The sequence below is a fragment of the Martes martes genome (genome assembly GCF_963455335.1).
Source record: "Martes martes genome assembly, chromosome: 10".
Taxonomy (NCBI): Eukaryota; Metazoa; Chordata; class Mammalia; order Carnivora; family Mustelidae; genus Martes; species Martes martes.
This window is the reverse complement of record NC_137898.1, coordinates 77,393,887-77,419,500: the sequence shown is the minus strand read 5'-3', so window position 1 is coordinate 77,419,500 and position 25,614 is coordinate 77,393,887. Positions and strand designations below refer to the sequence as shown.

General features: G+C 38.5%; 1 protein-coding gene across 4 annotated transcripts; it reads right to left on the bottom strand.

The window, feature by feature from the left end:
- Positions 1-830: 830 nt before the first annotated feature.
- On the bottom strand, positions 831-25,595 carry LOC308350333 (ester hydrolase C11orf54 homolog). Of its 4 annotated transcripts, none has more exons than XM_080815500.1 (9): positions 25,323-25,595; positions 19,293-19,442; positions 16,398-16,496; positions 12,562-12,635; positions 12,293-12,394; positions 11,161-11,337; positions 9,794-9,943; positions 2,830-2,946; positions 831-1,652 (listed from the first exon to the last, which is right to left on the bottom strand). In XM_080815500.1, the coding sequence occupies exons 2-9, from the start codon at positions 19,345-19,347 to the stop codon at positions 1,479-1,481; spliced, it is 948 nt and encodes a 315-aa protein (XP_080671626.1). In that variant the 5' UTR covers positions 19,348-19,442; positions 25,323-25,595; the 3' UTR covers positions 831-1,478. The 4 variants fall into 4 exon arrangements, with proteins under 4 accessions (XP_080671626.1, XP_080671627.1, XP_080671628.1 ...); XM_080815501.1 differs by having other exon boundaries at positions 25,517-25,585; XM_080815502.1 differs by having other exon boundaries at positions 25,337-25,553.
- Between the last annotated feature and the right edge of the window lie 19 nt (positions 25,596-25,614).

Genomic DNA, 25,614 nt, shown 5'->3' with positions numbered 1-25,614 from the left:
ACATTATATTGTGAATATAAAATTTTTATTCATTTTTTTTGCTTCAGACTGTACTTATTTAAAAATAACATTTAGGAGTTTATACTTACAGGACATGTTATAGGTAACATCCAAAGAAGACAATCAAAAAATATTTTTTGAAGATTTAGTATGTGTTTCGTATTAAAGAACTCCTAAATTTGCTCATGGTTAGCATTAGCAAGATTAAGATTAGACAGTTGATTTCTTTTTTTTTTTTTCTTTTTTTTTTTTTTTTAAGATTTTGTTTATTTATTTGACAGACAGATCACAAGTAGGCAGAGAGGCAGGCAGAGAGAGAAGGGAGGAAGCAGGCTCCCTGCTGAGCAGAGAGCCCGATGCGGGACTCGATCCCAGGACTCTGGGATCATGACCTGAGCCGAAGGCAGCGGCTTTAACCCACTGAGCCACCCAGGCGTCCCAGACAGTTGATTTCTAACAATTATTATAGAAGAATATTGAGGAAAATTTCGATAATTACAATCAGTAAAATAGTATAATTTTTTATTTTACAAAGGACAGTGGTCATGTTTAGCAATAGCCTCATTGATAAATTAAAGTATACTCACTTCAGTGTTGTATTTTGATGCTGTTTCTTTTCCCTTTCTTTCTGGCAAATAACTGACAAGGTACCAACTGCTTCCAATTGGCAAGCCAAACAAAGGAGGCATCATGGCCTACCACCTAGTTGCCAATGTTTGTGAAAGGCAAACTGCAAACTTCTGAGTATGGTTCAGTCCCAGCAAAAGGGGTAAAGTTGCTTCCTCGGCCCACCTTATTCCATGGAAAAAACTATACTCTGATTTCTGAAATGGATTTTTTTTTTAAAGATTTTATTTATTTATTTATTTGACAGAGATCACAAGTAGGCAGAGAGGCAGGCAGAGAGAGGAGAAAGCAGGCTCTCCACGGAGCAGAGAGCCCGATGCAGGGCTCGATCCCAGGACCCTGGGATCATGACCTGAGCCAAAGGCAGAGGCTTTAACCCACTGAGCCACCCAGGCGCCCCTGAAATGGATTTTTTAAATTCAGTACTAAGACTCAGCAACTATCAACATTTGCAAAACTGATTTTTCTATACCCAGAAATATCCACTTAGGAGTTGTGAGACTAATTTGAAAAATTTAATAATGTTATATAAATGTAAGTTATTACCGGTAGACAGTAGGAATAAATCATATGATTCCTGATCGTCTTTATACTTAAGGTATAAACATAAGACTGATTTTGCTGTTATTAAAGAATACAAAAATAATGAAGAACATTTTCATTATGTATCTTGGTTTCCAAAAATCTCTAAGGTAGTTCCATGAAATAATAGTGTAAATGTCAACATACCTTTCAGTTAAAGGTCAAAAAATGGGATTTAAGTAGTGAGATCATTTCTATTGGATTTTATAGTAGTATCAATTAATGAGTTAATTAGTTAACTTTAGTTAATTATTTCTTTTTCATTTGACTTAATCTCGCCCAAATGAATGGGTCTCTTTTGGTTGATCAATGCGATATAGAAACTCTGCAGGCAAGAAGTATCCAAGATATTCCACTGTGTCTGGGGTAGTATCATAATGGTAGTGTCCACCTTCTCCATGATGACTAAAACAATGTGTGTGCTCCAATCGCAAATCAAAACCCTACGACAACAGACAAGCTATCATCAGCATTCAAATCATTTTGGATAAAATTTGTTTAAGGGGGAAGGAGACCTTTTTATTAATGTTACAATAGTTTTTATTTTATTTTTTAAGTAAGTAACATTCACTTAATTCAAAATTCAAAGGGTGAAGAAGGATATATTCATTAAAATGTGTCTTTCCATCTCCTGCCTTTACTACTTACTCCCTTTCCTTGCAGGCAACCAATGTAAGCAGTTTCTTATATATCCTTCCAGAAAAAGATTTACTTTTGTAATTTTTACTCAAATAGTAGCACCCTATACATAATGTGCTGAATATTGCTTTTCTTCATTTAACAATACACTTGAGATCTTAGTGTATCAGATTATAAAAGAGCGTCTTCTTTCTTTTACACCTACATGGCATTCTATTGTACATACATAGCAGTTCCCAACTGACATTTAGATTATTTCCAATTCTATCACAGTAATGCTTTCATGACTGCCCTTTTTAAATTAATAATTTCACATACTTTTGCATATATTTAATGATAAATTCCTAGACATATATGTAATTGTTAGATCAAAAATATGAACTAGTCAGTATTCTGGTAGTTACTTTCTTGAATTGGTCTGTATTACATCTTTTTCTAATGTATAATATTAAAATATAATGAATAGTATAATGAGCAACAAATAAGATAGGAGACCTGAATCTTGGTCTTGATTCTACTATTTAATAACATGACTTTGGGTGTTACTTAAAATACCTGTGCCTTCGGGGATGCCTGGGTGGCTCAGTTGGTTAAGCAGCTGCCTTCGGCTCAGGTCATGATCCCAGGGTCCTGGGATCGAGTCCCACATCGGGCTCCTTGCTCAGCAGGGAGCCTGCTTCTCCCTCTGCCTCTGCCTGCCTCTCTGTCTGCCTGTGCTCACTCTCTCTGACAAATAAATAAATAAAATCTTAAAAAAAAAAAAATTTAAAATACCTGTGCCTTCATTTGCTCAAGGGTAAAATCTGCCCTGCCTAATTCATAAGGTGGCTAGCTACCTGCTCCCTTATCTTTCATGATAATTCTGGAGACTATCCTAGGTCTTAAATAACAACACAACAGTGCCTAATTTCAAAAGAATAGCCTAAAAATTAAGCATTATCACGTATGACACTGCAATATGGGAAATAGACATAAGCTTACCGGGTCTCTGGAGACAAAAACTGGCAGACAAACCAAAGGAGCTTTCATCTCATAAAAGCGCAACCATTTATTCACCTCTTCATCAGAGTTCAATGGGCAGGAAGAAAATTCTGCAGGCTACAATAAAAGATTATTACAAATATATAGAATATTATTAAAATTTTATATATAACTTTATGAAGTTAAAAATATAAGCCTTCTTATACATTTAATTATTTTAGAATCAAAACAAGTTACATACCCTAGTTTTCAAAAGGATCACCAATCAAGCATATAAGCTAAAATGTATGAATGAATAAATGAAGGAAGGAGTCTATTACTACCTTTTTTATTTTTCATAGCCTCTAAGTTTTCCTGGAAATATATCCTCATCCTAATTTTAAATCTCATTATTGCTACCAGTAGATGGGTGGGGGGAGGAGGAAGCAAGGCATTAGAAATTGGTAGAAGCATCAAAAATAATAAAATACTAAGGAATAAACTTAATCAAGGAGGTAAAAACTTGTACTACAAAGCATTGCTGAAAGAAATTTAAAAAGATTTCAATAGGGGCACCTGGGTAGTTCAGTCTTTTGAGTGACCAGCTGGATTCCGGTTCAGGCCATGATCTCAGGATCTGGAGATCAAGCCCTTAGTCAAGCTCCATGTGCAGCCCCCCACTGACCCCTGATCCCCCTCTCCCATGGAGCCCCACTAGGAGGGCTGCAAGGAGCTCTGAAGGCATAGCAGGGAGTCTGCTTCTCTCTCTCTCCCTTTGCCCCCTGCCACACTTAATATACATGCACACATGTGCGCACTTTCTAAAATAAATCTTAAAAAAAAAGATAAAAAGATTCCAGTAAATGGAAAAATAACATGCTCACTTCGGCAGCACATATACTAAAAAAAAAAAAAAAGAAAACTATCCTGTGTTTATGAACTGGATATGGTTAAGATGTTAATACTACCAAAAGTGATCTAAAGATTCAGTGCCATCCCTATCAAAATCCCAAAGAAGTTTTTTGAAGATATAGAGAAGAATCCATCATAAAATTCATATGGAATCACAAGGGACCTGGAAGAGCCAAACTAATCTTGAGGGGAAAAAAGAAAGTAGTAAGTCTAATACTTCCTGATATCAAACTTACTACAAGTAATCAAAACAGTGACAATGGCATAAAAACAGACATAAAGATCAGTGGAATAGAATAAAGATCCCAGAAATAAACCCTTGCATATACAGCAAATAATTTTCAATAAGGGTATCAAGACCACTCAATGGAAAAAGGAGAGTCTTACAAAAAATGGTGTTGGGAAAACTGAATATTGATGTGCAAAAGAATGAAATTGTACCCTTAATTTATATGTAAACAAAAACTAACTCAAAATGGATCTAGGAGCTAAAATATAAAACTTAGAAGAAAACGTAAGGGAAAAGTTTCATGACATTGGATTTCACCATAATTTCTTAGATTTGACATCAAAAGTACAGGCAACAAATGGAATAAACAAGTGGGACTACATCAAATTAAAAACTTCTGCACTATAAAGGAAAACAATCAACAAAATGAAAAGCCCATTTATGGAATGGTGAAAAATACTTGCAAACCATATATCTAAAATATACAAGGAACTCATACAACTCGATAGCAAAAAAAACCCAACCCAATTAAAAAACAGACAAAGGAACTGAATTAGACATTTCTCCAAAGAAGACATACAAATGGCCAAGAGGTAAATGAAAAAGTGCTCAGTATTACTCATCATCAGGGAAATGCAAATCAAAACCATTAGATATCACACCTCACTCCTGTGAAGATGGCAATTATAAAAAACAAAACAAAACCAAAATATGGAGAAAAGGGGACTCTTGTATGCTATTAGTAGGTGTGTAAACTGGTACAATGATTATGGAAAACGGTATGAAATTTCCTCAAAAAATAAAACCATATCATCCAGTAATCCCACTTCTCCCATTTCTGGGTATATATATCAGTGGACGGATGGGTAAAAAAAGTGTTTTTTGGGTGCCTGGGTGGCTCAGTTGGTTGGGCAACTGCCTCCAGCTCAGGTCATGATCCTGGAGTCCCGGGATCAAGTCCCACACTTCCTGCTCAGCAGGGGGCCTGCTTCTCCCTCTGACCTTCCCCCTCTCATGCTCGTTCTAATTCTCTCTCTCATAAATGAGTAAATTCTTTTAAAAATGTTTAAAAATTGTTTTTTATGTGTGTGTGTGCATGTGTGTGTGTGTGTGATTTAATTATATATGTGCATGCATGTATATAAAATGGTGATGTATAGATGAGGAATGTTTTTCAGACTTAGAAAGGAAGGAAAACCCGTAATTTGTGACAACATGGATGAACTTGGAGGACATTATGCTAAGGTGAAATAAGCCACACATAGACAAATATTGCATGATATCCCTTATTGGAATCTGAACAGTCCAACGTAGAGAAAGAGACTAGAATGGTGGTTGCCAGAGGCTGGGGTTGGGGAAAACAAGGTGTTGGTCAAAGGGTACAAAAACTCTTCAGTCACAGGATGGGTGAGTTTTAGAGATATGATGTACATTATGGTAACTACAGGCGTACCGTGGAGATACTGTGGGTTCTGTTCCACACCACTGCAATAAAGTGAATTTGCAACACAGCAAGTCTAATGAATGCTTTGGTTTCCCAGTGCATGTAAAAGTGATGTTTACACTATACTGTAGCCTTTGAAGTGTGCAGTAGCATTATGTCTAAAAATATGTACATACTTTAATTTAAAAATACTTTCTGGCTAAAAAATGCTAACCATCATTTGAGCTTTCAGCAACTCATAACCTTTTTGCTGGTGGAGGGTCTTGCCTCCATGTTGGTGGCTGCTGAGGGATCAGGCTGGTGGTGTTTGCTGAAGGCTGAGATGGCTGTGACAATGTCTTAAAATAAGACAGCAATGAAGTCTGCCACGTCAATTGACTCTTCCTTTCAGGAATGATTTCTCTGCAGCATGTGATGCTGTTCGATAGCATTTTACCCACGGGAGAACTTTCAAAATTGGAGTAAGTCCTCTGCTGCTTTAGCAACTAAGTTCATGTAATACTCTAAACCCTGTGTTGTCACTTCAACTGTCTTCACAGTATCTTTACCAGGAGTAGATCCCGTCTTGAGAAGCCACTTTCTTTGCTCATCCATAAGAAGTAATTCCTCATCTTGTAAAATTTTATCATGAGATCGCAGAAATTCAGTCACATTTTCAGGCTCCACTTCTAAATCTAGTTCTCTCCCTGGATCCACCATATCTGAAGTGACTTCTCCACTCAAGTCTCAAGACTTGACCCCAGGATCCTGAGATCATGACCTGAGCTGAAGGCAGATGCTTAACCACACAGGCACCCCTCACACATGTTCTTTTTTTTTTTTTTTAAAGATTTTATTTATTTATTTGACAGAGATCACAAGTAGGCAGAGAGAGAGGAGAAAGCAGGCTCTCCATGGAGAAGAGAGCCCGATGTGGGGCTTGATCCCAGGACCCTGGGATCATAACTTGAGCCAAAGGCAGAGGCTTTAACCCACTGAGCCACCCAGGCGCCCCCTCACACATGTTCTTAATACCATCTAGAATGGTGAATCTTTTCTAGAATGCTTTCAGTCAACTTTGCCCTGAGCTGCCATGAATCTATGGCAACTATAACCTTACAAAATGTATTTCTTAAATAATAAGACTTGAAAGTTGAAATTACTCCTTAATCCATGGGCTACAGAATGGATGTTGTGTTAGTAGGCATGAAAACATTAATCTTGTTGTGTGTCTCCATTGGAGCTCTTGGGTGACCAGGTGCATTGTCAACAAGCATGAAAGGGGTATTTTTTTTCCGAGCAGTGGGTTTTGACAGTGTACTAAAAATGGTCAGTAAGCCATGTTGTAAACAGATATGCTGTCATCCAGGCTTTGTTGTTCCACTGGTGAGCACAGGCAGGGTAGATTTAGTGTAATTCCTAGGAGCCTAGGATTTTCAGAATGCTAGATGAGTATTGGCTTCAACTTCAGGTCACCAGCTGCATTAGCTCCTAACAGAAAAGTCAGCCTGTCCTTTGGCGTTTTGAAGCCAGGCATTGACTTCTCTCTTGCTACGAAAGCCCTAGATGCTATTTCTTCCAACAGCGGGCTGTTTTGTCTACATTGAAAATTGGTTGTTTAGGGTGGCCACATGTAGTAACGATCTTAGCTAGCTAGGCCTCTGGATCACTTGCTGTAGCTTCCACATCAGCACACTCTGCTTCTCCTCACACTTGTATGTTACAGAGACAGCTTCTTTCCTTCAGTCTCATGAACCAACCTCTGTTAGCTTCAGATTTTTATTCTGCAGCTTCCTCACCTCTTTTAGCCTTCATAGGATTGCTCTGGATTGGGCTTTGGCTTAAGAGAATGTTGTGGCTGGTTTGATGTTCTATCCAGACCACTAAAACTTTACCCATATCAACAATAAGGCTATTTTTCCTTTCTTATCGTTTGTGTATTCACTGGACTAACACTTCTAATTTTCCTTCAGGAACTTTCCTTTGCATTTACAATTCTCTAACTATTTGGACAAGAGGTCTAGCTTTTGGCCTTTCTTGGCTTTTTTTTTTTTTAGATTTTTTTATTTATTTATTTGACAGACAGAGATCACAGGTAGGCAGAGAGGCAGGCAGAGAGAGAGGGGGGAAGCAGGCTCCCTGTTGAGCAGAGAGCCCAATGCAGGGCTCGATCCCAGGACTCTGAGATCATGACCTCAGCTGAGGGCAGAGGCTTAACCCACTGAGCCACGCAGGCGCCCCCCCTTTCTTGGCTTTTGATATGCCTTCCTCACTAAACTTAATCATTACTAGCTTTTAATTTAAAATGAGAGAGATGCAACTCTTCATTTCACTTGAACATTTAGCAGCCACTGTAGTGTTATTAATTGGCTTCATTTCAATATTGTTGTGTCTTAGGGAACAGGGAGGCCCAAGGAGAGGGACAGAGACAGTAAATGGCCAGTTGGTGAACTGTCAAAACATACTAACATTTACTGGTTAAGTTGTCCATCTTATATGGATGCAGTTTGTGGTGATCTAAAACAATTACAATAGTTACATCAAAGATCACTGATTACAGATCACCATAACAAATATAATAATGAAAAAGTTTTTTTTTTTTTTAAAGATTTCACCCATTTATTTGACAGACAGAGATCACAAGTAGGCAGAGAGGCAGGGAGAGAGAGAGAGAGAAGAGGAAGCAGGCTCCCTGCAGACAGCCCGATGTGGGGCTCGATCCCAGGACCCTGGGATTGTGACCTGAGCCGAAGGCAGAGGCCTTAACCCACTGAGCCACCCAGGTGCCCCGAAAAAGTTTTTGAAGTGTTGCAAGAATTGCCAAAATGTGACACAAAGACAGGAAGTGAGCAAATGCTCTTGGAAAATTGGTGCCAAAAGACTTGCTTGATGCAGTGTTGTCACAAACCTTCAATTTATGAAAAATGCAGTATCTATGTAATGCAATAATGTGAAACACAATAAAACTAGTTATGCCCATAGTTAGTAATGAAGTACTGTATACTTGCATATTTAAAAATCCTATAATTGTTTCGTATTTATGAATAGATTTATCTGAAATTCTGTTTTTAATAATTTGGAAAGTTAAGTATTTTCCAAATGTTGTGTTTTTCTTTGCAAAATCAACTGGCTTGCTATTTAAAATTATCAGGATGGGATGCCAGGGTGACTCAGTCAATTATGCATCTGACTCATGATTTCCACTCAGATCTGGTCTCAGGGTTGTGGGATTGAGCACACTGGGCTCTGCGCTCAGCATGGAGTCTGCTTGGGATTCTCTCTCCCCTTTCCCCCCTGCCCCTCCCTCTGCTCACGCACATGGTCTCTCACTCTCTCTCCCTAAAATAAATAAATAAAATCTTTTTTAAAAAAATACAATAAAAAATAAAATTATCAGGATAAAAAACATTAAAACCAAACAACTTTTGATGACTTTACTGAAAAAATGGAAAGGAAATTAAGTTATAATAACTTTAATACTATTCATTCATTCACCTCCAAAAAATTATTTTAAAACCCAAATGCCCCAGGTCTTGCTTTATATAGTAATACTTCCTTAATGTCTTCTAAACTTATGCAATTAGCCCATAAGATTATAAATCTCATAATGAGTGCTTTCCCCAAAACCACAACCATCTTTTTTTTTTTTTTTTTTTTTGAGAATGAGACAGAGTGAGAGAGAGAGAAAGAGAGAGAGGGACGGAGAGGGGCAGAAGGAGAGGGAGAGAGAGAATCCCAAGCAAGTTCCATGCCCAGCGCAGAGCCCAATGCTGGGCTTGATTTCACAACCCTGAGATCATGACCTGAGCCGATAATGAGTTGGATGCTCAACTATCTGAGCCACTAGGCACCCCACCACAATTGTCTTTTTTTTTTTTTTTAAGGTTTTATTTATTTACCTGTTAGAGCACAAGCAGGGGGAGCAGCAGGCAGAGGGAGAAGCAGGCTCCCTGCTGAGCAAGGAGCCTGATGCAGGACTTGATCCCAGCACTCTGGGATCACAACCCAAGTCAAAGGTAGATGCTTAACCAACTGGGCCACCCAGACATCCCATCTACCACAACCATCTTAATAGCAAAGTCTATGTACGGAATTTGGAATTCTGGCAATAACAATGATAATCCATGTCTAAGGCTTCTACTCACATCTCTCTGGATCTTAAAAACAAATGGAATGAAAATAAAGTTTTAATTTATTAACATGAAAGAAAAAAAGACCCTAGTTAGACATTATCTCACAGTGTGATTTACAGCATTGTTTGTCATTTTTAAGTTTTAAAGTAATACAATCATAGTAAAAGTATAGGTATAGGGTATCTTTAAGGATAGAATTCTCAATGTATATTAAAAAATCCTAAGATCTTAAGTATATGCACATACATACCCACATACACATGCATGCATGTACATGAAGGCCCTTACCATTACGTGAGTCTTTGCTTTTCCCTTCTGAATTATGAAAGTACCTCCCATCCCTACAGGTTTATCTCCATAATGTTTTTCAAGAGTCTGTCTCATACAAGTCACAAAGTTAAGTTTTCCAGTTCTTCTTTTGGCTTTCACCTCAATGACCTATAGAGGACATAAATATGCATACCATTGTCCTAAGTTGAAAAACTTTATGTGAATAACTATCAAAGTGAAACACATAGTCTAATGCCATAAAGCAAATATTCACCTGTTTTCTTAGAGCACCCACACAGGAGTTTAGTGAGATGTCTCAATCCTGTCTTGGTCAATGATATATATTATATACATATATAATATATATAATATATATATAGTAAATTATTATTCACGCTAATAAGTCTTATTCATGCTTTCTTGGACAGAGAGAGTTACGCAAAATTCCTCAACTGAGCTCTAGAGATTCTTACCTTTATATGTCAAGGTGGTAAAAGGTTGAGAATTCCTGGCTTAAAGGGGTTAGTTAACCTTTGATAATTCAGAGGGGAGGAGAGAGTGATTGCATTTTCTCTCTTCCCTTAAAACTCTCGATTTGTATTACTTCCACTTAATTAGGTCTTTTTTTTTTTTTTTTTTTTAAGAAGGCTCCACACTCTGCATGGAGCCTGTCCTAAGACTTGAACTCACAACCCTGAGATTGAGTCTGAGCTGAGATGAAGAATCAGATGCTTAATCAACTGAGCCACCCACACACTCCTTAATCAGGTCTTTTAAAGTCACTACTTTGTTTCTCAAAGTAGCTAAAGTAGCTACCTCTATTTAAAAATCTAAGAGTGCTCACAACTGGTAACACTGTAATCATCTTTTGTGTTCTATAGGAAGTAAATATGAAATGAAGCATTAATTTTCCTTCCCTCCTCCTTGCTATAATATTTTGCTACCACCACTTCGGTCTAGATCAACCAACATCTGATGAATCAGGAATGAACAAATTTCTTCTAGACTAACTGCAGGTAGGCACTATCTATTTATTTCAACTGAATGGCTCATGTATTCGACTCACTCCACACATGAATATTCTGTTAACCTTTTATTCCTCAGAAAAAAAAGGTACTGCTTACTAAGTTTTTTGTTTGTTTGTTTGCTTACTAAGTATTTTTTTTTTTTGCTTACTAAGTATTCTTAACCTCAGTTTTAAATAAGACTTTCTCCTTGCCTATAAGTACCATAGTAATCTTTCATAACTGGGTTATTTAAAGAAATCTGACATAGCTAGTTTTGACTTTTCTTAAGAAAACCATATTTGTGGCAATGAAAGTCCAACTTTTTAGCTATCTGAGAATTTTTGGAGAATACTGTGTCTTTGTGAACAAAAAAATCACCTTTCCAGGTTGACCCTCACTGGCAAAAAGATTAGCCAGTAATGCACACCCAAAATCATGGTATTTCTCACTGTATTTCTCTAGGAGGCACCCTCCATCTGCAGGGTTAACACGGGCAAAGTAACTTCCATTCACTGGAGGTTTGTGTTCACTTTCTGTTTGAATGACTGGCATAAACTAAAAAGAAAAGTAAATAAGAAAAGTAAATTAGTTAACCCTGACATCAATATGCAGAGAGAATATTTGAGTAACATAACAAAATATCTTATCCTCGACTTAAGATATTTTATTTTCAGGACCTAGTAAGAAAACATGAAGTATGAAATATTTAATTTGAAATTCAAAATGTTAAAGATTTACAAACATCAAAAAAATTGAAAAAATATTCTGTAAAATGTTTATAGTATTTCTTACAGTGTTTCTATAACATTGTAAACTGTGCTTTAAAATGACTTTAGATTTAAATTTTTTTTTCCTATATTGAACACTGGGTAAATTATTTTAATCTTTCTACAAAAGAACTTATAAAACTACTGACTAATGGTCACTTCTGAAGAAGTGAAGGAATGGGCAGACTGAAGAGATCCTCCACTCTTCTATTTAAGAGATGTGAAGAAACAGTGATGTTTTTATGTTGTAAATATACTAACATACACAGTAATAGATAATACCTTTCGTAAATAATCATCATACCATGGGGTGGGTCCTTACTATTTAGTCTGAAAGAGGGAATTAATGAGATTCTTAATTATTCCATTCATCTTCTGATTAAAAGCTGTTCTCATATCAAAAGGAAAGATTTATAGTGAAGCTAGGAATTCTCTGATGTGTAAGAATTAAAATCTTTCACAATCCATGGTCCTCAGCAGACCACATTAGGACTTCAGACTCATCTAATGCGGAGTGCAGACCCCAAGAAAATCTGAAATTAAAGGTCTGTGCTCCGTAACAGTTGGAGCTTGTGCTATAGTCCAGATCTGTATCAAACAACATCAAATCTGTGAAGAAAGGTGACATCGATAATTTTTAGTTCATTCAGAAAGCAGACTTTCTGATAGGGCAATAAAAGAAAAAAAGGTAAGTCAACTGTCAAATCGGTAAAATAAAATAAAATAATTAAATATATGCTGACCTCACAATTGAACCCAAGAGTCTGAAATGGGCCTGCTCCTGCTCCAAGAATAAAAGCTCCAGGAAGCTTGATTTCTTTTGCAATCTTATTTATATCATAAACCTATACAAGAAGAAAAAATATTATTTACAGATCTCTTGGTTTACGTTTTTTGACTGAGTCTATTAACATTTCCTTGCCATATTGGTCCATGGATCTTCTAATAATAAGAGGAATCAACCCAGTTCTTATAATCTTCATGTGAATGTGAAGAACAAAAGTACACTTACTTTTTCTTTTTTTACAAGAGGCAGTAAGTAAGGCACACCTCCTACTTCTGCAATTCTAGTTTTCCCACAGATGCCTAAAAAAAAAAGTCATCTTAAAAACAGGTAAACATCTAACTTAAGTATAAAATGCCAAAAGGCACTAATTTAATTTATTAAGAATAGGTATGTTTTCTGTTCTCAGTTTTACAAGTAGCAGGGGATGGATGATGAAAGTAGCTATGATCCCTATCCTATTCTAACTACTTATGTTTCCAATATTGTCATAACCAAGCATGACTTGATATGGTTAGTAGCATAAAGGAAACAGAAAGTTGGTAACAGAGCAAGGCTAGAATTGAAGCCAAAGTTTGGATTGTATGAGATTTCTAGAATTAGTCTGTAATGACCTATTCCTTTAAAGATCTGTGCTTTTGGTGGTGGGAGTTGGTTAAAATTGTATTTTAATATAGAATATTTTGCTCTGTTAGAGTTATTAGTTCCTTAAGAAATCCATACTGGGAAATCAAAGTTGTTTGTTCCCAAGGTTGTTTATAGAAATCCAAGTAATTAGAGATAACTTCAAATGCTGGTAACTTTCTGCTTACATTTTTAATTAACATCATAGGTACAGTTAGACACAATCTGGGAAAGGCACATTCTTTTATTTTTTTTCCAAATGTAGACAGAAAATTAATTATCTTTTGTTTGAGTAAAAGTAGTCTTTGTCAGTTTCACACTAACATTATCACAAAGTAAAGTAGATATAATTGCTCTATTTCTTCAGTTATGCAGAGGGCAGATGTCCAAAATTTTTGTAGATCCCACTTATAATTAGGGATTTAAAAATGTCTTCCATAGTATCAGGAGAAATTACTCATGGATAAGAATCTTTCTCATAAGTGATAGTAATGTTGAAGTTATCTTTTCGTTTTTGTTTTTGTTTTAAAATTTTAAGTAGGCTCCACCCCCAATGTGGGGCTTGAACTCATGACAAAGAGATCAAGAGTCATATGTTCTATGAACTAAGCTGGCCAGGTGCCCCCAATAATGTTGAAGTTGAAGGAAACCATTAGGGGACTATTTTAGTAGTTTAAGGAAAAGACAAGTAATGAGCTAAAAATGGTTGGCTATAGAGATGGAGAAGAGGAAATTAAGAAAAACAACAAGGGAGAATAGGCAACTATGGTGCAGGAATGAGCTAAATTTTAGATATCCTTAGCATATAGAGGCAGAGATATCCTGTAGACAGCTGGAATTACTGATCCATAGCTAAGAAAAAGAGGGACCAAGATGAGATGTGCAGATTTCAAGTTTTTGTATCCAAGTAGTAATTTAAAACCACAGGAGTGGATGGAAAACTGTGGAGAGATTGTATACAATAAGAAAAGGCTAAGGAATGAATTCTAGAAAATGTCAGGATTTAAGAGCCTGCCAGAAAGAGAAAGGAGCTAGGAAAAATAAGGAAGAAAGAATATGGAAGTAGGAAAGATACCAAGGAAGAAAAGGCAAAAAGAACCAAGGAGGGGGAGAGAAAATGTCAGGCAACTGCAGCCAGATACTATGAAATATGTGAGAGATCAGAAAATATTAGTGAACATACCAAAGTCACTGGTGACTTCAGTAAGCCCTGAATGTAGAAAGTAACTACATTTGTGAAAGATCATTCATATATAAACATACATATCTAGGTTCTTAGTGTTACAATTTAAAGGCTTACAAATTATTGACTAGAAAATTCTTTGAATGACAGAATTAACATTAGCCATTTTCTCATTTCCTTGTATTCTTCTGTGTTTTCTGATTTTTAAATTTTATTTTAACTAATTAATTATGTAGTGGGGAGAATAGATTACTTTTATAATTGGAAGAAGCATGGCTATAAAAAAGTACTATGCTAAATGCTTTCAAGGTACAAAGAAAAAGGGCGCCTGGGTGGCTCAGTCGTTAAGTGTTAAGCGTGATCCCAGGGTCCTGGGATCAAGCCCTGGACCTGCTCAGCGGGAAGCCTGCTTCTCCCTCTCCCCCTGCTTGTGTTCCCTCTCTTGCTGTGTTTCTCCTCTGTCAAATAAATAAAATCTTAAAAAAAAAAAAAGGTACAAAGAGAATTTGCCATCTGGAACACAAAACTTCTAGCATTTACAGGTATACTTAAAATCAAAGATTGTTTAAACTGGAAAGACCAAAAAGGAACATGAAAGCCAAATCTCTCCATTTTAATATATCTGAGGCCCAAATACATTAGTTGGCTTACCTAGGGTAATGAAATCGGTGCGTGGCAGACAAAGAAGCAGAGTCCCAGAACTTCTGTGCAAAACTACTTTTTTTTTTTTAAGATTTTATTTATTTTATTTGACAGAGAGAGAGAGATCACAAGCAGGCAGAGAGGCAGGCAGAGAGAGTGAGAGAGGGAAGCAGGCTCCCTGCCAAGCAGAGAGCCCGATGTGGGACTCGATCCCAGGACCCTGAGATCATGACCTGAGCCGAAGGCAGCGGCTTAAACCACTGAGCCACCCAGGCGCCCCAAAACTACTTTTTAACAAAGATGCCAGTTACGTAATCAAAGAGGGAGTAGTGTGAGTGTTTATCTCAAATCACTCATCACAGTAGGGTATAATGGGAGGTCAGACTTTCAAAACAGACCTTAATTTTTTTTTTAATAAAGATTTTATTTATTTATTTGACAGACAGAGATCACAAGTAGGCAGAGAGGCAGGCAGAGAGAGACGGAGAAGCAGGCTCCCCGCTGAGCAGAGAGCCCGATGCGGTACTCTATCCCAGGACCCTGGGATCATGACTTGAGCCAAAGGCAGAGGCTTTAACCCACTGAGCCACCCAGGCGCCCAAAACAGACCTTAATTTTAATCCGGCTTATGATTACTACTGAGTTTGCTTAGCCTCTCTGAGCTTTTCATCTATAGACTGGGGCTAATCTTGACCTTGCAGCACTACTGTCAAAATTAAGATATCAAATATAGGTTTCCATCATACAAATTATATTTACTCAACCAATATTAATATCCCTTCTTACTTTAAACATTGGCTGGATGATCACTTGGTAAATAAGTATTTCACAGATTATTCAAATACAAGGCTTTTTTTTTTTTTTTTTTTTAGGCAGAGAGGCAGGCAGAGAGAGAGAGGGGGAAGCAGGCTCCCTTCAGGGAGCCTGATGCAGGCTGATATGGGGCTCGATCCCAGGACCCTTGGATCATGACTCCAGGACCCTGATATCATGACCTGAGCTGAAGGCAGAGACTTAACCCACTGACCCACCAGGCGCTCCAAATACAAGGCTTTTAAGATCCCTGCTGGTATTGAACAAATAAATAAAAACATAAAAATTTATGTTTCCATAACAGTCACTTCAACAGTTAAAAACAAAACTGTCATGTGGGAGCGCCTGGGTGGCTCAGTGGGTTAAGCCTCTGCCTTCGGTTCAGGTCATGATCTCAGGGTCCTGGGATTGAGCCCCCATCAGAGTCTCTGCTCAGCGGGGAGCCTGCTTCCCCCCACCCCGACCCTGCCTGCCTCTCTGCCTACTTGTGATCTCTCTGTCAAATAAATAAATAAAATCTTAAAAAAAAAAACCTGTCATGTGATATCAAGGATTCTAGACTATTGAATAGCCATTATATAACCTATGGAAATAATAGAAGTGCATAAAACAATATTTTCCAACAAGAGTATAAAATGAAATTTGCTCAATATAAGAAAATAGCACAGAAATTCAGCATGATTTAGTCTACAATTTGGGACAATCTCCTTTATTTGTAGATAATTTAAGATGATCCTTCATAATAATTCTGGTTTCAGGAAAAGATTAGGACTGAAAAAAGTGAATTGCAAAAATTGTTTACCTTTTACAGGAAATGTAAATGGCTCCTTAGTCAAATCAGGGCAATCAACCACAGAGACCTGGACATCAGCAAAGTTATCCTTTAGCCCCTTCTGTAGAACTGACAAAGACAAGGGAAAAAAGGTTATTTAACATTAGGTAAAAATTTGCCAGCATATATCAAATCTTCCCTCAACATTTTGGGTATCATACTTCCAATCTAAACTTGTATTACTAAAAGTTGGGGGGAGGAGTGTACCTGGCTGGCTCAGTCAGTAGAGCAAGTGACTCTTGATCTCAGTTCAAGCCCCAGGTTGGACATAGAGCTTACTTAAAAAATAAGGGGTGGGGGAATGGTCTTCCTATTGAATATAATTAGACATTAGACACACAATTAATCAAATGTGTAATAACAAATACCCCCATAAAAATACTACAAATCTGTAGAAATTTAAACAACTGAAGATAAACACTGCACTAAGGTGAGGACTACCTTCCTTTTGGGGACAGAATTCTGAAGACCTATTGAAATGTATATATTTAAATGTTAGAAAGTAAGCAGTTACATGCAACAATTTCATTGACACTTGAAGACAAAATGTTAAGCAAAAGGAGTAAGACACAAGAGAGTACATATAACTTCACTTATATACACTTCAAAACCAGGCAATTAATCTAAGGTGACAGAAGTCAGAACAGTGCTACCTCTTGGGGTAGAGATATTGACGGGAAAAGTAAATAAAAGAGTCTTCTGGGATGCTGGAAATATTATATATCTCAATCTGGATGGTAGTGACATGGGTGTAAACATTTTAAAGTTCATCAAGCTGTACACTTAAGATTAGTGTATGTTAATGGAGATATAACTCAGCTAAAAAGGTAAAAAAGCAAACATTTCAAAGTTATAAATCTAGGGGTAATGTACTTCCTTTTTCCTTTTTTTTTAGAGAGGAGGAGTGGGGAGGGGGAGAGAGAGAATCTTAAACAGACTCCACGCCCAGTGTGGCACCTAACACAGGACTTGATCTCATGACCCTGAGATCATGACCTGAGCCAAAATCAAGAGTTGGATGCCTAACCCACTAAGCCACCCAGGTGCCCCTAGGAGCAATGTACTTCTAAGGATGATAAGATTCCACAAAAATCTCTTTGAGAGTAGTCAGCCATTAGTTTAGGTTTTATAGAATCAGATTCTCCAAAACATGAAGTCATCTTAAATCTAACCATGTAGACATTCCATACCAGATCCTTTATCTATATGAAAACAAAAACCAAGTTGCCTGGAAAATTCCCCTCCCTAAACTAAAGACTACACACTTATGAATAGATTAAGTAAGATTTCAGCATATGGAAGTATAATAAAATCTATTTTTTATCAATTTCAAAGAGACCAAATTCTTGCTATAGGATTTTCTGTAAAACTAAAAATAAATTTTAAGCCAAAAAACTCAGATTCCATTTCTATTTTATACTGAATATATCCTATCCTATCCTATATCCTATACATAGAAGACACATAAAACACAAACACTCAAGAGGAGATAGATGTAGAAAGGCCCTCAAAGAAATGATTCCTGGCTATCCTAGCATACCAGAGAAGACAGAAAAGAAATTCAGGCAAAGAATACTAGTGATATAGATTGTTTACCAGCTGCCACCTAAAAAGGAAGGTCAGAAGAAGAAAGCCACAACCAAGCAAACCCGAGTACACTTCTTGACTTCAACCTTATCAGGAAGACAGCCAAACCATCAGGATGGGTGCACTGAAAAGGGAGGGTTCTGTAGGTATCATCAGAACCTAAAGGCTGTCAAATAAATGTTAGCTTTCTGACAGGCTATATAGTTTTGGGTTAGTACTATTCCTGGGTTCATTTCATGTTCCTATATTTCTTTTCTTTTTCTTATCTATCACCCCTCCTAATTAATCTTGTGAAGCTGCCTTGAATTCTTATTTGAATAAGGGGAAATGTATAAAAATATACGCAGAGAAATCTAAGCAAGTTCATTGGCAGTCTATCATATCAGGAGAAGGGGAAATAGTAGCAATGTTAGGAACATGATTAATATACCACAGTAGTTTAGATATTTAAAGAATATTGTAACTGGTAAAAAGTTAAAATTGGGGGGTGGGAGGTTGGGGGAGCCAGGTGGTGGGTATTATGGAGAGCACATACTGTATGGAGCACTATGTGTGGTGCATAAACAATGAATTCTGTTATGCTGAAAAGAAATTAAAAAAAAATTATTCACATTAAAAAAAAAGTTAAAATTGTGTGACTTTCTGGGCATCACACATACTTAAAGCTCAGATTACTGTATTCATTTTCACACTGTAAAGTCGGTATCTTAACAAGAATCTTCAAATGGGTGAGTTTAGTTTGGGGGGGGCATAATTTTGGACTCTCAATAAATATAGTACGAAGAGGGGTGCCTGTGTGGCTCCACTGGTTAGGCATCTGACTCTTGGTTATGGTTCAGGTCAGGATCTCATGGGGCAGGGGACAAAACCTGATGCTCAGCGCTACTCGGGGCAGAGTCTGCCTGGGATTCTTTCCCTCTTCCTGGTCCCTCTCCATCTGCCCCTCCACCTGCTCATGCTTTCTCTCTTTCTCACTCACTCCCTGAAATAAATAGATCTTAAAAAAAAAAAAAAAGTACAAAGAGATATCGAAAAGGAAAATGAGGGAGAGGGAGAAGCAGACTCCCTGCTGAGCAGGGAGCCAAATGCGAGGCTCTATTCTGGGATGGTGAGCTGAGCTGAAGGCAGACGCTTGGCTGACCGAGCTGCTCAGGCACCTCAGGAAAATGAGTTCTACATTGGAAATATTATTGCATAAATCATACCTTAGAATATTTTTATTTTTTAAGTTTTTCCTTAGAATAATTTTTAAAAACTCGAAGTTATTAGTGTATTTACCTCCAGCAAGCTCCTCGAGACCTGGCATGTGAAAAGAATACTCAGCACAAGCCATTTCTTTCTTCTTTAGGTATGAGGATATACACACAAAGCTATGGTAGGCAAATGATCACAAGAGTTCGCCGTGCACCACACATGAAGAGTGTTGCTCTGGAAAGGAACACAAGAGTTCAGTTATATAAAAAGGGCAAAGGGCATTTATGTTTCTTTCCTCACAGAAAGGCAACCACAGTTCGCAGTATTTAACATTCCAAGTGAGAAATGCCCAAGTAACCTTTTTTAATACTGATACTTTAAAGTCAACACTTAAAATAGACAAAAGGAAATGCCAAACAAAGAAGGCACATGATTCATTTTCTTTAGTCATATATGTGGCTCAAACATGCAGTTTACTAATGGTTGGTTTAAGGAACATAGGTCCTGAAGCAAAAAGTAGTTTCTAAGGTTTGTAAGTAACTGTTTAAATGGTTGTCGGTAACAGTATAGGACGCTCAAGTAATTCTCTCACAGATAATTTGTGTTTTCTAGTCTGTATTTGACAGGCTAAAACTTAAACAAGCTTCTTGGGCTATCACTTCTACAAAAGAAAATTTAAATTACTAAGAGAAATGCAAACTTCTACAAATGAGTAACTATTGAAATTCAAATGATCACTTTTACTTAAAAATAAATAAAAATACTTTCTTGGTAAGCAGCTTTAATGTTCAATCATTCTGATGACCTAACCAATTATAGTTTGATGTTTTAACAATATATGTTAAGCAGGGGCACCTGGGTGGCTCAGTGGGTTAAGGGCTCTGCCTTTGGCTCAGGTCATGATCCCAGCGTCCAGGATGGAGCTCTTCATTGGGCTCTCTGCTCAGCAGGGAGCTTCCCCGACCCCGCCCCCCCACCCCCCATGCCTGCCTCTGCCTACTTGTGATCTCTGTCAAACAAATAAATAAAATCTTTAAAAAAATATATATGCTAAGCATATTTTACAATAGGTAGGCATAGATCCACAGAAATTAGTATCTTACCTTAAGTGTTCAGGTGGTAAGCTGTGCAAGCAGAGGGAAGTAAATAAAATGAAGGAAAAAAAAAACCTTAATCAAAATTAATGTGAGGTGGGCAGGGAATCTCAGCCAGTTGTGACAAAGAATGCAAGCAAAACTCTTTTAAGAGTGTTTCTTTTTTTTTTTTTTTTTTTTTTAATTTTTTTATTTATTTGTTAGAGAGAGAGCGAGCGAGCACAGGCAGACAGAGTGGTAGGCAGAGGCAGAGGGAGAAGCAGGCTCCCCGCGGAGCAAGGAGCCTGATGTGGGACTCGATCCCAGGACGCTGGGATCATGACCTGAGCCGAAGGCAGCTGCTTAACCAACTGAGCCACCCAGGCGTCCCTTAAGAGTGTTTCTAAGAGCACTGTTCAGATTCTCATTAAAATTGTTAATGGAACACCTCATTAATTATTAATCTCAACAGTCTCTGCTACAAGCTTTCTTAGTAAGTAAAAGGTGGTCTTTCAATATCACTTGGAAAATCCCACCTGCCCCCATTTTTTTTTTTAATTTTCCAAAGATTCACAGATTTCTTAGAAACTGGGTTTCTGGTTTTTGTTTTAAGATCTTATTTATTTGTCAGAGAGAGAGAGAGAGAGAAAGAGCCCACAAGCAGAGGGAGCAGCAAGCAGAGGGAGAGAAACAGGCTCCCTGCTGAGCAAGGAGTCCTATGTGAGATTCTTATCCCAGAATGCTGGGATCATAACTGTTATGCCCCATGGGTCCATGGGTCCATGATTAAAGGAGGGAGACTGATACAAAGCGAAGGTCAAGCAAAGCTTTATTTTGCGCCAAGCATCAAGAATCTAACCGAACGTTCGGGGCCGCACCTCTTACAAGAGAGGGCGACCCTTCTCTGTTTCACAGTCTAGCTTTTAAGGGCAAAGGCCATGCGGTTGGGCCTGGCCACGCACAGGTGACCAATGAGATTGTAACACACACAGGAAACTCCACAGTGATGCTAGGTGACCAATTGAATTATAATTTACCCTAGTAGACATTTGAATCAGCCTATTACACCTTGATTAGGATTGGCGCCAAAAGGGTACCCAAAGGGCGGGGGCCCATACTCCTTGGTAGCTAGGGAGACAGTATGCAACCCCCTACTGATCGGATGTCTCCACCTGGCCTGACCCATCTTTGTATCTGGGCATTGTTACCTGGAGCTGGTTTCCGGGACCCGCGTTTAAGTGAATCCCCTGGGGGAAGGGGAGCGAGGACAGTTCAAGAGCTAAACAACAAGGTTTTGTTTAACCTCAATGAAAGCCTCTTGACAAAATATAAACATAAAATAGGTCCTTACAATAACCTGAGGTGTTTAAGAACACCTTAGTTTAAGAACCTAAAACCGACTGAGCCACCAGGCATCCCTGGGTTTCTGCGTTTGATGATAATTTCAAACAACACATTCTCCACAAACATGCAAATCTCATACATTTAGGACTTAACATTTACATAAGTACTTCATCAAATACCAACTTTTAGTAACCTTAAATTACATTATATGCATAATCTAGTCTCCCAAATAAAGTATCAACTGTTGATAATGGGCCCAAAGTGCTATATAATCATATTTCAATGATCTCAAGCATATTTTTCAGTTGAACAATCTATAATTGCTCAGGAATGAAACATTTTAACTTTTTTTAAAATTAATTTCAGATGGACAGAAAATACATATAAATATTTCTGTATACTCTTCACCTAGATTTTCCAAATGTTAATATCTTATATTTTCTTTATCAAAAAGTACTAATTAAGAACATGTCAGGGCTCCTGGGTGGCTCAGTTGATTAAGCAGCTGCCTTTGGCTCAGGTCTTAATCCTTGGGTCCTGGGATCAAGGTCCACATCGGGCTCCCCCTCCTCTGCAGAGGGACTGCTTCTCCCTTTCCCTCTGCTGCTCCCCCTGGCTGTGCTTTCTGTGTGTGTGTGTGTCAAATAAATAAATAAAATCTTAAAAAAAAAAAAAAAGAACATGTCAAAATCTGCTCAATAGTCTATTTATAATGAGGAAAATAAAGCACTCGAGATATTTCTGTTTATAGTAGGAATAATAAAGGCAAGTTTAAATTCAAATACAATCCTAATTTTACACCCTTTGCTGTCTTTAAAAGGTCAGATTTTTTTTTAAATCTATTTATTTGACAGATAGAGATCACAAGTAAGGAGAGAGGCAGGCAGAGAGAGAGGAAGGGAAGCAGGCTCCCCGCTGAGCAGAGAGCCCCATGTGGGGCTCGATCCCAGGACCCTGGGATCAAGACCTGAGCCGAAGGCAGAGGCTTTAACTCACTGAGCCACTCAGGGGCCCCTAAAAGGTCAGATTTTTTTGTTTGCTTCCTTTCCCCACCAAAATAAAAACAAAGTCCAACCCCAGGGAGGCTACAGTTGAATAACTGGTTTGGAAATGTAGAACTTCAGGCAAGCCAACAGCCCAGCAGGCAGTGTGGTAATGTGTATATAAATGTGTTTATGGGGCGCCTGGGTGGCTCAGTGGGTTAAAGCCTCTGCCTTTGGCTCAGGTCATGATCCCAGGGTCCTGGGATCAAGCCCCGCATCGGGCTCTCTGCTCAGCAGGGAGCCTGCTTCCTCCTCTCTCTCTCTGCCTGCCTCTCTGCCTACTTGTAATCTCTGTCAAATAAATAAATAAATAAATCTTTAAAAAAAAAAAAAGATAAATGTGTTTATGTGGGAGAGAGGAGGGGAGGTTGGAGCTGGAGTGATGAGAGAAGGGGGTTAGAAAGGTTCTAATATAATCTCAAGTGTGGCTCTAGGAGGACAGTTTTGGGCCATAAGGAAGCACAGGATATTTACCCTCCAGATTCCATTGCTGGGAGTCAGTAGCCCAGAAGGAGGGTCTAGACAAGGGAAGAAAAGGTAAGGTAGTTGGATAAGTGGAGCTGCAGAGACAGTGCCCAACAGGGTAGACCAACTCTAGCACCCAAGCTGATAATTATTTATTGACAGCTTGCTGGTCAACATAACAGGTACCATGTTAGGCACTTGACAATCTCACAGAACTTCTCACACCAAATAGATACTATAATCTCATTTTCAAAAGAGGAACAGGCCACAGAGAATATATTATTTACTCGAGATCACTTAGCTATTAAAATGGCAGAAATAACTCAAAACCAAATGTAGCCCGCTGTAAAGCCAGAAATGCTCACATTCTACCATGTGGGTTAACCTGTGTTGGAATGACACATTTCAGCTCCTCGAAGGAAGAATCTGTACAGAGCCAACTTACAGCACTCAGAGTTATCCTCTGTTTGCTTTGTTTCCTGCACCTAGGCCATGATTTCTGAAGATAGGGCTGTGGTTCTGTCTTCCAAGTGCCTTCCTGGTGGGCACCAGTTCAGCCATAGTTATTTATTGAATATTTATGGTATTTCAGACTCATAAGGCTCAGGGATAGGGCTGGCCTCAGGGGTGTGCAACTAGTATAATGACACAGGACCATGTGCTCAGAATGGCACTGGTTTAACGCTCTGTTTTCACCACCCTGAAATTCTTAACCTTTTATTTGAGCTTTTAAGACCAATAGGACAATGGAGCATGTGCGGGATCAGAGGCCAGAGGGGCAAAGTGCATGTCCACCACTATTCCTTGCTACCTCATTCACATAAAGCATCTGTGAAACCCCATGAGTGCAGAAATCTTGTGGGAGTTCTGCAAGACTCAAAGTCCTGGGATTCCATAGTGTTGGTAGAATGAGCATACGTCAAGAAGTTTAAAAAAAAAAAAGTATAGGTGAGTTAGTTTTGGGCAGTTGCCACTGTTCTAGCAAGAACAAAATACATGTCTGTGTGAGCTACAAAATACGAATTGTGAAATTTCATCCATTATGCCTGCAGGTTAGTTCTTACATTTGTATTTAAAACTGGCATTGCATGCTATACGAAGTAAAATTCATGCTAATAATTTATATTTAAAATTTTTCTTTACTTTGACATTAAACAGCAAATCTCTATTAATAATAGTAATAGCGCTATTAACATGTTATTATAACTAACAATATAAAGTTAAAACACCATGACAAGTCAAAGGAGATAATACAGAAGAAAGGAGACCCGCTTATATTTTAGTACTTTTAGTGGCGCTTCCCCCTGCTTTTTGAACAAGGGACCCTGCATTTCATCTCCTACTGAGCCTCACAAATTACATAGCCAGGCCTGCTCCCACACAAGGCAGCAAGACATGTCCTACCTGTCCTGGAGCTTCCAAGTGTTTCCTAGGCCATGGAGATGCCTAGAGGATTAGATTTTATGCCTGGAATTTTTCAATATTTAGAGCGAAACTGAGTAAGGAGATCAGATTACCTTCAAGGTCTGTTGAATCCTGGGATACACTAACTACACAGGACTAGGCAGCTTTACAGGTCTGTCACAGGATTCAAGAGGTTTGAAAGTGGACACATCAAAGCAGCTCACTCCTTTTTGTAACTCCCTTAAGGGGGGAAAAACACCAAAACTAAACTAGTTTAGGCGGTTGCAACACTAAGTAGCCATTCAGGAGGCTAAGGAGTCAAAATCGCAGAAAGAGAGAGAGAGAGACACGTTAACTAAGTCCCGGACGCTGACCCTCAGTCTGGAGGGCAAGAGCTAACGAAACAAGTCCGAAGTTGGAGAGGGGAATGGGGTGTGCTACGGAGTAACACCGGCTTCCAGAACAAAGGTCATACATTTGGAGTCACGGTCAAAGCACAAGCCTGTCACAGTTTCACACAGTTTCACTATTTTTTTTTAATTATTTAATTTTTTATTTGACAGAGAGAGAAATCACAAGTAGGCAGAGAGGCAGGCAGATAGGAAGGGAGAAGCAGGCTCCCTGCTGAGCAGAGAGCCCGATGTGGGGCTCGATCCCAGGACTCTGGGATCATGACCTGAGCCGAAGGCAGAGGCTTAACCCACTGAGCCACCCAGGTGCCCCCAGTTTCACTATTTTTGAAGGCAAAAGCAGACATGACAAAACACAGCCAGCACCACACTCACCGCCACGCACGCACCCCCGAAGGCTTTAGAAAATCCGAAGACAGTCAGCAAATGAGAGACACCGGAAACAGCCGAGCGGCTGACTCCTCTCAGTTCACATCCACCCGGTTTAGTTGGCCCCACAATTTATTCTTGTCATTAGCGGACACGTTCTAAGCTATACCATTTACCCATTAGGTTAACGAAGTCCGCACCTGAATCCTGATTTTGTCTGTCAACCCCGCCTCCTCCGCTTTTGGGCGTTCAGGCACCGCCCACCGCCCACCGCCCACCGCCCACCGCCCCACCCCTC